Source organism: Lagopus leucura, unplaced genomic scaffold (assembly GCF_019238085.1).
Source record: "Lagopus leucura isolate 7727_CA_CO unplaced genomic scaffold, USGS_WTPT01 Super-Scaffold_100030, whole genome shotgun sequence".
Lineage (NCBI taxonomy): Eukaryota > Metazoa > Chordata > Aves > Galliformes > Phasianidae > Lagopus > Lagopus leucura.
In genome coordinates this window covers 7332948-7349899 of record NW_024962281.1, presented here as the reverse complement: position 1 = coordinate 7349899, position 16952 = coordinate 7332948, and the positions used below count along the sequence as shown (strand labels likewise).

The 16952-nt window shown below is 40.3% G+C and overlaps 1 protein-coding gene across 1 annotated transcript in view; it reads left to right on the top strand.

Moving 5' to 3' along the window:
• EBF1 (EBF transcription factor 1) overlaps positions 1-16952 on the top strand; it is a 99090-nt gene that overhangs the window by 15641 nt on the left and 66497 nt on the right. Inside the window, exon 3 of the mRNA XM_042881522.1 lies at positions 14297-14430. Within this exon, the coding sequence (XP_042737456.1) occupies positions 14297-14430 (134 nt within the window). The remainder of the gene's footprint in view (positions 1-14296; positions 14431-16952) is intronic.

Sequence of the window (16952 nt, the reverse complement as noted above, 5' to 3'; positions counted from 1 at the left end):
CAATGAATATTCATAGATAATGAGCACTCGTTACATTTCAATTTGCTTTGCTGGCCACTGTGTCACTGATACAATGGCTTCATAGGGGAGAAGAATGACATTAGGATTATAGAAATGCTTGCTAGATGTTACACTGTATGGAGGTGAAGTTTTGCCAAATGTTATTTTTCTAACCTTCCAAAACGTGCATGAGTAAATGACAAGATATTAAGTTATTGTAATGGGGTTGGTATTATTTCTAAGCAAATTCCTCTACCTTAAGTGTTTTATTATAGGATATCTTTGTTGTATTGAGGAGAAATACTTTTTCACTCCACTCCCTTACTGATATGGGCAGAGTACAATGGAAAGGATTTTGTGAACTGTGATTTGTACAAGAAGGCCAAGAGCCAGTGATTTTTTGAGAATTTATTTGAATATATTGTCAAAAGTCACGATTATCAAAGAATGGTATCAAAGAATGGCAGATATCTGGGCACTTGCAAGTATTTCGCACTAAGCACCCCAGTATTTGAACAGACCAAAGCAATCAGTGCTTATGAAAAGTCTCTGTAATCATTATGCCCAGAGATATCAACCAGCTGTGTGCTGGCAATCTAAGGATTCCCACCTAACTGTAACGTTGAGTATTCTGATTCGATAACTTCACAAATAATGAAGTCAGTAATTTTGCATCTCAGGTTGTTCTCTCACTGAACCAAGAGAAGAGCAGTGTGAGTATTTATGTCTCTCTATGGCTGTTGGTCTCAGGGTGCCTGCTGAGTGTTTCCCCAGCAAAATGAACGTTTGACAAAGCTCCTCTACTTTCAAGGAAATGATTTAATAGTGTAAACCAGGAAAATGTTGCACAAAATGGAACCCACCACAGCGGGTTGTTTGGAATGGTTATTCTAATCTGAGTTTCCATCTGAAAATTATTAATGTTAGTAATAAAGAATACAAATAAGCTGCTAATAATTAATATTGGAATGGAGTGTGTCTGGCCTAAATCCAGAATACAGGATTTTCAGGAGTGCAACGCGCTGGGGAAAGTGTGCTTTCATTAAAGCCAGTGGTACAACTTCATAACCTGGTTTTGAAAAATCTCAGCCCAAGCTGTTTGCTGAGCATAACCAGAAAGCTTTGTGTGTCACAATTAGTCCTTTCTGCTTCCCACCTTCGTTCCATGAATTTATAGTTCTCTTTGTGACAAAACAAATCGTCAGTGTGAAAGTGACTGTAACATAAGCAGTGTTGGTTTATGACCTCATGGAGTGAAGTGGGTAGAGTTAGGATGTTTATTAAAAAGATCAAGAAAAAGGTTTATGAAAAATTCGTCTAAAGTATTCCATTTTGAATCTATTTCTCAAAAGTACTTTAAGCATTTAGGCCTGAAAGTTAAGGTGCGGGAAGGCGCTGAGATGCTCAACAAGATATGACCTTTATAAAGTGAGTGCTTAGCACCTCCTGACCTTCTGGTTTTGCAGGTCAGATGGTCAACCCAAAGTGTAGATACCCCAAAGCAATCCTCTGCAAATTTCTGGGACACAAAGCCAAAGTTCCGAAGCACTGAAGTGCCTAAAGCTTCATGTGATATTGATATTGATATTGAAACCACTGGATAACTGCATGCTTACAAGAACCTGATCTCAAATAATGCACGAATCCATGTACTTTTTAGTGTATTACTACTCAAGTGTCTATTAGCAAGAGAAGGAAACTCAGAATTAATTTTGTTTGGTTAATACCTTGTCATTATGGCTTCTGGGGAACTTTCCCAGAGCTTTTATACCTACTCCATGCCAAAGCAGTGTGTGTTTCCCACAGAGGTCCCAGTGTGTGCTGTGCAAAGGCAGCAGACGTGCTGGATCTCCCTGCTGTAGGGACTGCAAGTACAGCTCACATCGCTGTTTGCTGAAAACCCAGGCTTGTGTATGGAATTCATAGGCTTGGTGTTATCTGATCTTTGCTGAGAGAGAAGACCAGAACTCTGAGGTAAACTGCAGGACTGACCACAATGCTGCTAGTCTTTCAAACTGTGGCTTCAGTTTGTTGGGGTTTGAGGTGCTTTGCTGCAGTGCATTCAGGTGAGAGCATCACTTGTCTTCCGGGGCTCTTTGAGGAGGCAAAATGTAATATCTGATGAGGTTTGACCCTTTGTGGCGGAGTGACTTGTTAGGAGCCCACTGGGAAGAAATATCTCATGCAGCAGGAAACCTTCCTGGAATTAAGACCTTGAAGGATCTGTAGGTGCTGCCTTCTCATCACTGAGGCAGACAGAGGTGTCCACTGGAAAGTTCAGTATCAGCTGCTAAGTATTTCATAGTATTTCTTACAGGGCTGCTTCTGGCTGCTTCCTACCTAGGCTGAGGTCCCTCAGTACTTTTGGGAACCAAGAAGGAGCTCCCAGGTCTCCAGGCATCCAGAGATTTCTGCCTGTTTCTGCTCATCATATAACGGAAAGAGGATACCGATTCAGGCAGCCTGACTCACACAGCTGGAGCTGCAGTCTGATATTACACATGGTGCAATGCCTGAAGTAGGAGACCTGAATATGGCCCGAAATAAATAAGCATAGAATGACTTTATCAGACACATTGAAAGAACAACTTCTCTAAGCATTTGTAGGCTGGCGTCCAAAGTATTCACTCCTCAGATTTTCAGCATGCTGGTTTTATGTAGTGTCATTGCTGGACAGATACTATGAACTATAAATATATTTTTATGCCGGTGTTTTTGCAAGTAAAGCCGAAATGGCTGGGAGGGGATGCTTGACCCTGCATTCAGCACAGCACAGAGAACAGAGGAGGAAACAACAAAGGGGTCTCAGTCTTTGCAGAGCAGATGGGGATTCTGCTTGAAATTGGGTATGTTACCTTATCTCCATCACTGTCCTGCTGCCATCACAAACATGGGCTGAACATTATATTGCGTTCCTGAAGTAAACCTCCCAAATAACAATAATAGTAACAACGGTATTGATCAAACTACTTTGTTTCCCACCCCAGGTAATCATTAGTTTGTAGTATGTTTCTGGCCAGGACAGCAATGTGCTGAAGCCTTCGCATCACTGGGATGCTTTTCTTCTAGCATCACCACATTCCCTACCTTTTCCCCTGCCCCACAGCCTGGAAACCCATCCATAGGACGTGGGTCTGTGCTGGCAAGCCTGTGTAACCCGTCACTGAGACAGCCCAAGCACAGTTTCTGCACATGATGAATATGGATCTTTGCTGCATCTGGCAGGCTGCAATAATGAATGCAGTAGACTGTCATTAATAGATAATAAAAGCGGAAAGCAACATTAATGGGAATAAGCTTTCCTTGTACTGGGACTGATTATTACTTTTTTGTTCTTGGCCTGTGACTGGATCGGGACACACATAACAGCTACCAACGCTGTGTGCACGCATGTGTTTTGTTGTTGCTGCTTTTTATCTGGAATATTTAACCATGATATCTTCAAAGTGCAGTTGTGTCATACATTCTCACACGCTAATAGATTTCAAAGATGAAGAGCCTTGCTGCTTTACATTTAGTCATGCCTTCATCTGTAAATTTATGGCAGTATTATGGTTTAATGAATTGAACAAGTCCCAGAACAACAACAGAAGTGCTTTTTTTGTTTGAATTTAGATGCTGCATACTTTGCTCTTCAAACGAATAATAAAACCAATATGTTTCTTTAGCGGTAGACTTCAGACTAACTTCATCTCACGTTACTAATCATATACTCGAGGATATGTGTGCGTACACATGTGAATGTGTGCTAAGAGGCTCTTCCAGCCGCGGTGCTGACATAGGCTGAACATTCGTATTCTGATAGTGGTAGGCAAACCTCTGAGAACAGATGGAGCAGAGTTCAGCACAAAGGTTTAATCCTATCAGGATGATTCCTGTATGGCCATCTGGATAATCCGGCGCACACATTCAGTGCCTGTTAAAAATACGACGCAGGCCAAGATTAGCGTCAGAGATTTTCCACTAGACTTGTTCATATTTACTTTATGATTTTCAGGCTCCAGAAAATTGCATCACGGAGCAGCCTGTGATTGTGAGAGAAATCAGGCAGGGAATAAGAACTCTTAAGGTACTTGAATTTTCCTTGGAGTAACTGGATTACAGACATTCCTTGTCTCTGCCACAACTGCTTTGCGTTTCTGCATTCGCTATTCTGTTTCTGAAAGTCCCATTACTTCGAGGTCTCTGTTGTGGGCAGACTTTCTCAGTTCTGCTGAACAAAGAGACTTCAGCTAGAAAATAATTTTAGTCTGAGCTCCTGTTTTTATCCAGATGAAATAAATTATTAGTACAGAATCTCTCTTAGTGAACCTCTTACTGTTGTGCTATGTAATGCAGCGGGAGGCTTGTGGCTGATTTTGGGGTTAGATTTAGGTTTAATCAGTACTAATATTTAGTTTGGGGTAGTGACAATTTTGATTTAGGTGGAACTCTGTGTTTCATTTACGATAATTTCTATGTATTACAGAGCATCTTTGGCTAAATCTTGCCAGTGTGGCCATAACATTCCTGTGTGCCTCTGAACACTGAGACGTGCTGCTGTGGCACTCAGGATGCTGGGACTGTTACCCCTTTCAGGGTCTAGGTGTCTTGACCTGGGAGCTTTTGTCTAATCCTGTATGCTGCCTCTGGAAAGATTTACTGTGGGACATTTATGGTTTTATTAAGGAAGATGAGGAAGAATTTTTGTCCCCGGTTTGCATGATGTTACCCTGAATTCCACTCTGCATCATCAGAAAATAGAGGGAATTAATCCAAAGTAATGATGAAATAAAACATGAATTTAGAAATCCTGCCCACCTGCCTTTCGGCTAGGTTAAGAATGCAGCAAAACAGTAAGCCAGAGGGCTCAGGTTAAGCAAACGCTGGGTCCCATCCTATAAAAGGCTTTTCTGGTTCAGGAGCCCAGTGAGCAGCACTGAGGGACCAGGCAGTCAGTAGGGTTTGGGGTATGCGAGCTATGCAATGATGTTTGTTTCGACATACTTTTAAGGTTGACTTATTTTACGCATTTTGGGCTTCCATTTGCAAGGTTGGCTTCATTCTCACCCAGGAATTGAATCAGTGCAATTATTTTTAAACTTTAGTGCACTTAAACAGATGCAGTCTCCTTTCTGGACATGCTTATTGTTTTTTAAAATAGTCATATTGGCTTAGCAGGGCCCTGTAACTTTATCAACAGAAGATAAATCAATAGGAAGTAGTTGAAAGTGAAACAAGGGATATAGGATTTTTTCACTGTTTTACTAATGCAGCTTTTAAAGCACACCTTCATATAAAGCACTGCAGTCCTCTGCATATATATCCCACCATAGTGCCCTACGTGCTTTCAGTGTCCCGTCTTTTAGAAACAAATGTTGCTCCTGACCCTTTGTGAGTGGCTTTCCTGTACCTTGGATGGAAACTGAAGTGCATTAATTTGGGAACGTGTTGTGAACTATTCTGTGGGGACAAAGCATGCCCATCCATCCCTGATGGAGAAACGAATGCTGCAGCATTCACCTAGTTGGTACGTAGGTCTTTTGCCAGTTGTGGAGATGAAGCACTTCCAAGGTTTTGTGTGCCCTATGTGATATTTTTGGGTGCTCTTTTTCTCTTTCTGATCCAGTGTGCGTGCATGTCCTTGGCACAACCACACTGCCCAAGATAACAGGGGAGCTGCCCTGGAACTGAAGAGTTGTGTCAGTGCTAAGTATGATCAAGGCCAGCCACAGCTGGCACTTTGTGATCGACTCGGAGTAATAATCTTCTAACTTTGAGGCAAAAATGATGAATGCGAAAATCTTGGCTTGAAATTTCTTTTTCTTCCTTTCAAATAAATTTTGAGATGCAAATCTTATTCTGAAATAAGAAGTCAGAACGCTCCATAAAAAAAACAGCTCAATAAAATTATTAGGCTTCTTGATGTAGCATATGTATTTCAATAATAAGTATATATGTATTATTAATGTATGTATATATTTTGGCTGAAGCTCTGTGTTGAATAATGAAATTTTCACGTGTTTTCACAACAGTACATTTTTCTTGGAGAATTTATTATTTGCCGAACAAACATGTCAGAATTTCCTTTTGGAGGTCAAGTTTTACTGACTGGCAGCGAGATGCTGAGACCTCGCGCTGCTTTATTAATTTTTGGAAAGCAAGAAGTACCTCCAGAAGTCAAAACCAAACAAATAAACTTCATAACTTCCTCTGTGACATGAAAAGAATGAATGATCATGCAACTCTTGCAATTATATGAGATTACAGTTATTATTTTTTATGGAAAGATTTAAGTAAGTAAAATGCAGAGCGGTTTGGGTTTTTTGGGGTTTTTTTGTTTTGTTTTGTTTTTTTTGCGACACACTCCTCATTATTCAGGATTGCTTCCTTTTTCCATGCAATCATGCTTCAGGCAGTGGTCAACAACTGAAAGCTTTGGATGCTCTGAAGGAGAGAAACACAGAGGACTCAGTGAAATGTAACTTTGCTAGCTGAGGCATCAACAAGGATAAAAGAGGCAGTGGCTTAGGTATTGATTAGAGGTGGAATATCATACTAAGTAATTTACATTTTCAATTCTCATTGATGGGAACTGAGCATCCAAACTGTTAGGCAGAAAATCACAGCCCGTAATTTTAGTTTCACTCCTTGAAAACAGAAACAAAGGCAACCTTCCCTCCCTTCCCCCCACCTGGAGGGATTGCACCATGCATGTATTTTTGGCTCAGTGATTTCACCCAGTGCAGGCGTCACAAAACCAGAGGGAGGCTTCCATTTTCAGCAGGGCATTGTAATCTTTAAAGTTTGCAAATGGTAAAGTCCCAAATATCAAGATGGTACAAGGAGGGGGCGGTGGAGCATTACATCCTCGTGCCTGCGTTGCATAAAGCTGCATGAGTTATCTCCTTGAGGGGGAAACCTCTGTTACCCTGTTTCCTGCCAGCAGCTGCTTATTGTCAGGAGAGAATAGGAGAGCAGGCTGTGGTATGGAAAAGGAAAGCAGGAAGATCATCACTTTATTAAGATAAACAGCAAATGCATTGTTTAGCTTAAGAATGAAGACTTAATGCTCTGGTACAATATGTAAAAAAAGCCTGCCACAGTCCCTTTCCCTGAAGCACCCATAATGAACACTTTGGGTCAGTTCTGTGGATGTCTCCCATACAGACCAGTTTGGTAAACTTCAATTCAGTTGCTTTTCGATGCTTGTGCTGCATACAGCTCCACTCTGGACTTGCCGTGGTAACGTTGCATTGGCACACAGGCTTTGTAGAGTTCATTCTTTTTCAGTGTGCTTGAAGTCAGCAGAAGATAGCTAATCCTGCTTAATAGGAAAGAGAAAATTATTTCTGAAGAAAACCAAATCAAACTACAAAACCAAGCCCCCCAAAAGCAAGCTCAAGCCCTCCCTTGCTTATTTGGTTCCCTTTATCAAACTGAAAAAAATTGGAAAATGATGATTTTCAGTCTTGGGAAAAAAAAAAAAAAAGAAACAAAACAAACACAAAACCATCTTTTCCCGTGATAAAATAAATTTGCTCAAGTGCTTAATGTGGAGAATCAACAGTAAACAGTGGTAAATGGAACAACCCCTCTCCCCCATATAAAAACCTACATTAATCTGTAATTTGAGAAAATGTGTTTTTCTCTCCTTTTAAAGGAGTAACACGCTTTGCCAAACTAGCAGTGTTGATGAAAAAGGCCTTCAGCACTCCAACAGGAGTCCATCAGATGTACTCCAATGTACACCTTCAGCTTCTGATGCCATGGGAGACGAATTTAGGCTCAAGTCATTCTTGAGCACTGCCCTGCTCAGAGGTGCAACCCCTACATGATTTCAGGAGTACCTGAGGATAGATAAGACAATACAGAAAAGCTGTAGAAATCTCAGTTTGTGCTACTGCATCCATATGAAATGGGAGAACCCATTTCCATATTCATTACATAGCTGTGTACGGTTTTGCTCAGAGCACTGCTCAACTGCCTTAAAAATTCAGTTCTTTATTCCCCAACTTCTTCTGCTGGGCTTATAAGCACTTAAGTGGTTTGCTGAAACACAACTTGAATAAGTCATGGTTTTGGGTGCTTAATACTGATTTGTCTTGATCTGAAAATTGGTAGTTTGGTGAAAGTGGTTAACAGGTTGCAGGATCAGACCTATAAGCTGTGGCTTAATCTGTGGCTCATATATTTAGTTAGCCTGGAATTAGGTTTGATCCAAGGGGGAAAAAAAAGTAGGAAAAAAAAAAAAGGAGAATTAAATTTAACTCCAGTACTTTCTCTAATATGAGTTATAAATTTCTCTGGAATCCCAATTTTAACTGGCTTTATGCAGCTTTCCTTGCATGTCACAATGCCCTCAAAGAGAAGAAAAATAAAAGCATGTACCCCATCATTTAAAATCCTGTTGTGATGCAGCAACTGTTGTCAGAGCCTCATCTATGGAATAATAGAGAATGAAACCACACTTCATGATAAAGACTGCAGGCGAGGTCGTTCTTACAGTCAGTAGCAAAAACTGGATATTAATCACAGCGCAAATACATTTCAGAAGCTAAAGAAGAGCAGTCCCAGAGCCCTGCTGATAGCTGTGCATCCCACTAATTCACCTCGGTGGAAATGTACCTCTGAGCTCAATTAACCCCTATCCCAAGGCCACCCATAAACTTTGCGGTAAATATGTTTTTTTTCCCCCTGCCTCTGTTTTCTATCAGTGGAATAGATCATTTCTGTCGGGGGATGAAAAGCTATCTCTGTTTATAGACGTGGGTCTATATGGATCTAAGTTTGGGGGGAACTTGTACCAGTAGCTCATCAAATTGATGAATTCGGATGCTCAGCTCCTGTCTCCAGTTGCTGTTTGAGGCAGGTAGCTATGCTCAGAAGGAGGGATCTCCTCATACAAGTGCCTGCAGCAAGTTGGTTGCTGAACGCGTACAGGAAGCTATGGGATGTTGCTGTTGCTTTGTTATTATTGTTATTAGTATTATTAGGACCGTTATTATTCTCTCTTCCAAGCATTGTTCACAGGCGAATTGGAAATGTGGTAATTAGGCCCTGACTGGTAGTGTAGCATTAGTGTCCTGAGCCAAAGTTCAACACTCTGAAATGGAATTTAAACCAATTAATCTGTTAGATTTTTATCGCTTGTCCGTGTTTTCTCAGCAATTCCCTCAGCACGCGGCCTTTGATCAACTCTCATACAAAAGCTAAAATGTGTGCCTGCTGCTAGCAAGATGGGGCTGACATTAACATGGCACTCATAAAACAATCAGAGCAGTGAAGCCCTCAAACAGACAGGGCATAGTAATATTTAATAAAAGCGCACACATAATCTTCAGAATTAGCATTTTGTGCCTTGCAGTACCTTTGGGAGAAGAGCTTTTATTTGTGGAGTGATCATTATTATAACAAAGAAGAGCTACCTAATAATTTCCACTTTAACTCTGCAATATGCCACGAGCGTTTCTGAACCATTATGCTAAACTGTGGAGGGGTAATCATTTTATTGTCACTGTTTGAAGGAAGAAAAATCCCCGATATATGAGTAGTTAGGGGAGCACAGGAGCACTGGAACCCACTGGTACACGCAGCACAAAACTTTTCCTTCTTGCTCGCAGTTTGCTGAGTTGGTACTTATCACCCTTTGTATGGATGATGGCAAGATTTTAGCAGCATGTATTCTAAGGGAACATGAAGACTTGAAAAGGACGTTGTTCTTGAAATTCATTAAAGTTTTTAGCCTGTAAGTCCTTAAAGTTTATTGATAGAGAACTTAGCTTTGAAGGCAGCAGCAAAATTCCTATTGGTTTCCGTAAGTTTGGGACTCTTCCTTCTAAAATCTATGTCTGTTAATTCAAACTGAAGTAGCGGTGCAATAAAATAAGTCAGATGTTAACACTGATTTGTCTTGATAGTATGCGAAGGAGGAGAGCGGCTCATTAAGGCTCATAACCACTGAGCCACTGCAATGGGTGGAGGATGTGACCACATCAGCTTCACAAGGTGTGCAAGGTCCACACCTGCAGTCTGAAGGGTTTTTCCTTAGTCCAGTAGAATTTGAAAAGCATGTGTTGACTAATACCAGGCCACAGAGAGTTGGTTTAAAACTCTTCTGATAGTTAGGCTACCAAACTCTTTTTGTTCCAGTTAAGCAAGCTGCCAGCTGGTGTTCTGTTTTCTTTTTAATGTTGATATATAAGAATTTTTATTATAATCTTCTTTGAAATAACGGTCTGTCCACGCTATTCATCCTTCTACTTCATTGCCATTATTGGAACTGGCCTGAAGTCTTTTACTGTGCAATCTTCATTAGTAAAGTTTTGGTTTCCCAACTAGAATCTTTTTGTTCTACAGAAGAACACAAATTTGATGTAGCTTTTTCTTTTCTATTTGTTTTTAAAACATCATTTCAGAAACGATGCCCTAATGTTACAAAATGTCATCTGATGTGATAATATTTTGAAACAAAATATTTTGTTTTTCTTGGTTAAAAAGCATTATAGCTAATTTTGGATGGAGATTCTGGAACTTTGTTCTTAAAATGATCTGTACTTTGATTTCTCTTGTGACCAAAACAAAACGTAGAAAAGTTGAGGTCCGCAATGAAAAGACGATTCTGCCTAGCTCTGTTTTTCTAGGGTTGCACAGAAGTAAACACCTTCCAGACAGCGCTTTGAAAGTTGCCAGATGGTTAACAGAAGAAGTATGAAGAGCTGAGGGCCTGTGCTGGCCAGACGTGTGTACCTGAGGCATAAATAGAGCTGAGGTCATAGCATTGCCATCCTCCTGATGTTTCTGCTGCCGATGCTGGCAAACGGTACCCAATTCTTCCATCCTGCTTCCTGGTGCTCCGTGGAAAGGGCCTGGGAAGTGCAAAGAATTTAGTAAGACCAACATTCCAAACAACACCAGCTGTCACAAAGTGGTCATTGTATAAACATGTTTTGTGCCTCCAAAAACAGGCAGCAGTCTGGATGCCTCCGTCAGCATGTCTCCTTGGGCGTCCTTGGGTTGCAGCCATCAGCATGGCTTAGGGACATGATTTAGTAGGCAGTATCAGTGGTAGGTGGATGGTTGGACTAGATGATCTCAGAGGTCTTTTCCAGCCTTAGTGATTCTATGATTATATTTGCCCACGGTGGTGGTTGAGTCATCATCCTTGGAGGTGTTCTATAAACATTTATATGATGTACTGAAGGACATGGTTTAGTGGGGAAATATTGGTGGTAGGTGGATGGTTGGGCTAGGTGGTATTGGAGGTCTTTTCCAACCTTGGTGATTGTATGACTCTATTCTGTGATTCCTTTGTGGGGAAGCACCTTCATGCAACCCTTCCAATCTGTACAGAGATGTGCATTTTAAGATAAAAGACAGAGCTGTGTGAGGAAAGCTGGGAAGTTCCACTGTTCTTTGTGTTGGTCCCAAGGAAAAATAATACCACATTTTGTGGGAGCGCACAGTGCTCTTGTTGCTCCTCAGGTTTTTCCTGTGGCAGATACAAAACTGCCTTACTTATTAAAAAACCCAGTCCTGACTTTTCCTCCTCCTCAGAGATGTCCTGGGCAGTTGCCAGCAGATTCATTGAAGTGCAACATTTATAAAAGATGAGAATCAAACACATAAAGCAGCACATGCAGCCTTACACCTTGCAGTGAGTGCAGTGTAGCTACTGCAGCAAAGATCACAGGACAAACAGCAAGACCTTTGGTGGGGACTGGCAACGGCACAACAGTGTCTTGCATTCATTTTAAAGATGAATTGATTCTATAATTTTGAAGCCTGCATATGTTTTCCGTTAATGGGGTATGGTCTTAAACAGTTTTTATTCACTGGTATTTAGGAAAAAAATGTTGCCTATAGTCTTTAAAGAAAAGTAGCTCATTCCCTAACACATGGGAAAATGGTTATCTTTGGGTTTTATGGTGGTGTGTGTGTCCACAATTGACCGGAAATAGTAGAAAGGGTGTAATTTGGAAGTGATTTTATTTTTTATTTATGAAAAGGTTTGGTTCTGTGAAAGGGCTAGATGGCATTTTGAAAAGCTGCTTTCATTGTGAACCATTGCTATGAGCTCGGCTGAAAGGAAAGCATTTGGTTTTGGACTTTGCAATGGTTTTATGCACATTTTTATGCAAGTAACTTGAATCCAAATTAAACATATTGAAGTTACCTCTGTGTGTGCGCTGCATTTTCATGATGGTAATGTTAGGATGTTTCTTTTGTTAGCTCATGTAAAACTTAATGGCTGTGCTCTGCCAAGTTTGAAGCAGAGTAATGATTTTTTTTCAGCATGTGTGTGTTTGTGTTTTTCACTGGTGCTGGCATCCCCACCAGCTGAAGTAGTGGAAAACTTTGTGCCTGACGCTTAGAACCTTTTGTAGGTGGGAACAGGGTCTGTTTGCTCACCATGAATGCTCTCCATCACTGGTGGTGCAAATCTGCAGTGAAGCCCACAGTAACACTACTGAGGGTGACTCACCAGCTCCCTTCCCAGCTCCCTCTCATGCTGCCTGTCCTGCCCAGGGGATGAAGGAAGGCATTAACTCCAACCAAGCGGAACCCCACTAGATAATCATAAAGATGCACAGTGTCTCTTTAGCACTTTATGTCTGGAGCATTTTAAGGCATGCTTCTGTGAATTAATGAATTTACTGTCCTTATGTTTAAAGCGAAGCAGGGCAGGGGCTGTGCCACCACTCAGCAATGTTAAGTAATTCATGGGTGCAAGGGTTCTATCTTGGATTGTGTTAATATGCAGGTGACTTTCATACCTCCTGTTTTCCTACTATATCCTTTAATAAGTTTATGAAAGCTCTCCCTTGAGTATTTCAGCAAATATTCAGCATTACAAACCAAACAAGCCTTTTGACCAAATGGCAGTGGACAGCCAAGTGCCAGCAACTTACAAGAAGAGGTTTACGTGCAGATATATGCACAGCTAATGAAGCTGTGTTGATTGACACCCGAATGACACTGTAGCTGTAGTGCAGGCAGTGGCAGCCTCTCTTGTACTTTTCATGGAGCCAGCCTCTTTGAGCTCAGGAGTGGTTCACATCAAAAGGAAAAATGTGTCTTTCCAGCACAGAGGCTGACTGGTGGAATTTTGCTGCTCCTTAATGTATCTTTCTTGTGGCTAATGAAATTGTTCAGATGCTCTTTTTACTTCAAGCAGTATCTAAGGATGTGGCATCATAATTCTCTCTCCTGTATTTTAGCAAGGAGAAGTAGGTAGCATTTGAGTTGGAGTCGTTTGTTTTCATCAACCTATACAGCCACCCTGAGACTCAACAGCTGAGAGTTACCCAGTGCTTTTTGGCCTGCTCAGGTTGTTTTTACAATAGTGTTATTTCGTTGGGCTCAAAACAGTTAAATTCTGATGTACTCCAGTACTGCAGAGGAGGAGAATCAGCCCGTGGATGTTTTTATTGCCCTACCCCACCAGTATATAAAGCTGACAGTGCTTCAGCTTTCATAGTCTTAATACAGATGATCTTACACCTAGATTTGAGCTTTCTCCTTTAAGTTCTGCTTGAGTTTTCAACATCCCCTCAGGAGGCACTTAGTACATGTGTTGCCAAGAAAGTGGCTCATGAAAGTGGTGACAGACTGTATGAATAAGGCGAAATGCATTGCACACACTTCTTAATTACCCAGTAGACACAACATAAGTGGAGTGACGAGGTGGCAGGATGGTGGTTTCTGGCTTTGTGAAGTTTTTTCTGTAGTTGCTAAAGCATTATGCAGGGCAGGGTGGTTTAATACCAGAACAACCTGGATCTGATTGCAGACAACATAAAGAAATGGTGAGGGTTACACCCTTTGGTGGTTTTTTCAGCCAATATTTTCCATAGTATTTCTGGGAGTTTCCTTGATTAATTTAGGTTATGATGGATAATAAACCGAGCTCACTGAAGATTGTTTTATTAATTCAGGCATTCTGCATTTCATGTACAAAAAAAGTAGAGATTTGTTCTAACTTCCAGTTGGTCTCTGCTCATCATGCTGTGATCTATTATTTATCTATCTATATTTATATATAAAATATATTACCTTTTTCTAGGCTTATAGAAGTTAATATTTTTTTCAATGTGGATAACAAACCCAAACAAATTAATTAAAAACAAAAATAGCTTCCAAAGATTGGAAGCTGGAGGTCATGGAAATGTACTAAAAAGAACACAGTTGCTGAAATCTTTGTGTTACCAAGGGGGGAAAAATGAAAGCTCTTTTTATTTTATTTTTCTCAATTCTTCCATCATTAAAATCTGGCTCTAACAGCAGAATACTTCTCTTTTTCATGTGTGTTGAAAAGCAGCTACACCATGTATCAAAGCCATCAGTCCAAGTGAAGGATGGACTACAGGAGGTGCCACTGTCATCATCATAGGAGACAATTTCTTTGATGGGTTACAGGTCATCTTCGGCACCATGCTGGTTTGGAGTGAGGTAGGTGTTGTCTGAACGGTAATGTCTGATAGCTTTGTCTAGCTTACAGCTCTCCTGTCCTTTTTCTATGCCACATGCTAAGTCAGCAACAAATGCTTAGATATGAATCGTTTCCTCATTCAATTTTATGTAAATAATTAGTCAAATGCACCTGTGGCAGAACTACATTATAACCAGGGGATTTGCATCCCCTCTCGCTGGCTCAGAATTTAGTTCAGTGTCTTTTTTTTTTTTCCCCTCAAGAAAAGGAAAGGATAAATGTCTGTGTGAATAATTCTGCATTTTGCACTACAATAGCTAGAGGCCCACAGGAAACAAACGTTTAAGTGATCCTGCATTCCAGAGAATCTGGCTGCTTGTAGCTGCAGCTCAACTGAGTGGAGATTGCAGAAATTCAGCACCTCTGAATGGCATGTGCTGAAAGTGTACATTCAGTGTTGTGTCCGCATGAAAAATACAGCCTTACTGTCCATCAGGTCCTCTATAACTTGAGTAAACCTTCCTTTCTTTGTTTCTCATCCATTTTTACTGTTGCTGCTTCTCCTAGCTACTTAAGTCTTCTCTTTTCCAGGCACAATATTAGATATGGAGTCTGATAGTCCTCATAAGTCTGTGGAATGTCAAGTCCCAGGTAGCATCACCCAAATAGCCACTTTCATGGGCAGAGTTCCCACTGGCCTCTCTGGCGTGGGATGGCAGCTCAAAGGAAAGGTTTAAGTTTTGCCTATATGGCTTTCTGAAAGAATATTGGAAGTTTTAATTAAAAAAAAAAAAAGAAAAAAGATATTTTTAGAAGTGTAGTACTGGAATAAACAAGCTAAGAGACAGACCTGCCTTTCCAAACTGACTGAACAATTCTTGCCTAGTGACATGAGGAGCTTCTGATCCTTTGCCTTATATCTTATAGATATTAAATCAATATTATAGCTTAATTAATATCCAGTGCATTCTCCCTACTGATTCTATTGCACATACAGCAGTGTTTATTCCATATGAGGAGTATCCTCTAATGTCCTTCATGGGCTTCACGCTTCTCCCTCTATCTCATTCTTCAACTTGAGGACAAGTGTGGATGAAAGGGCATTGCAGAAAAGGAGATATTTTAAATGAGCCCTATTCTGAAACCCTCATGTGATCATGAAAGTGCCCCTTGGGTCCAGTGTAAGCATTTTGTGTGTAAGGATTGAAGCCATTACGGCTACAGACATTTTAAAAGGAAAGGTGAAGAGGCTGGGAGGAAATTGCTCTGGTTTTGGTACTGCAGAATTGGATCTTTCGTTATAAATCTTGATTCTGTTTATTAGTGGAAGCCATTAATTGGCAAATCCTAACCTCAGGTAAGTGAATGCCAGTCAAAACATTGTTGATGATGCTTAGAAATCCTTGTCATAAAATTAATAATGCTATAGATGGGGCCCAGATCAAAGTCAGTCTGTTGCTGTGAATGCTGTAACGGGCTGCAAGTCAGCTTTGAGTCAAAACTATTCCACTATCTCTCCCTTAAAGAATTAGTTCTCAGTTTCACGACCCATGAGAATGATAGAAAATTCTATAGGGGAAAAGAAATTATTTCTAAAAGAAGCAGACAAACATGGTCAACAAGTGCAGAAAGGCATCAGCTGTCTAAATAACCCCTAAGTGATATTGATGTATAAATAATTGAAATTACTCATACCAACCACATACGAAATACAAAACAAGTTCTTTCATTTGCCTTCCCACGTCTAAAAATGTCTGGCATATTTCAGTGCTCAGGAAGAATATTTTTGCTTTACTTTAATAGTGTAGACTTGAACTACCCATTTACTGAATATCAGTATGATTTTAAACCTGGAGCAGGTCCATCCCAAGCTGCCAGACAGACCCGCTTTCGAACAGCTTATTTTGTAATTGAATTCAACAAGAATTCTTGATTTCTCCCTGTTGTTTCATGCATCCAAAGAACACATGGTTTTAACTGGGCTGCATAAAATCTAAACCAAAACTAGACAGGAGGAAACTAAAGGAAAAGAGTGAGCATTGTGAAGTGTGTTCACATGGATTTGTCCAGTATCACTTCAGATTGCAATTGCGGGTGGTTTGGGGGATGCAGTCGAAATTAAGTATCATTTTGCCACAGACTTTGCATAGGACCTTGGGCAAATCACATAATCTGCTTAAAGTTCAATTCCCTTTCTCCATCATCGTAATAAGATTAGTCACCTTCTTCAGAGAGGTGCTGGGAAGATAATTATCATAAAGGTCCTATATTGCTTGGATTTTATTATAGCAAAACCCATGTAAGTACCTGAGATGCATGGATATTTAAAGTATAAATCCTACCACTGTTGAGAAGCAAAGCTAAAAACCAAAAAATATCGTTCACTTTAAGGGTGTGTTTGTTGATGTCAAGCAGCATACGTTATAAATAATTTGAAGTGTAAATAATATATTTTTAATTTATTTTACATGTATTCAAGTTTTGTAATTGAAATATTTATATGCTTGAAATGGAGTACACTGTTTAAAAAGGAGGTTTAAAA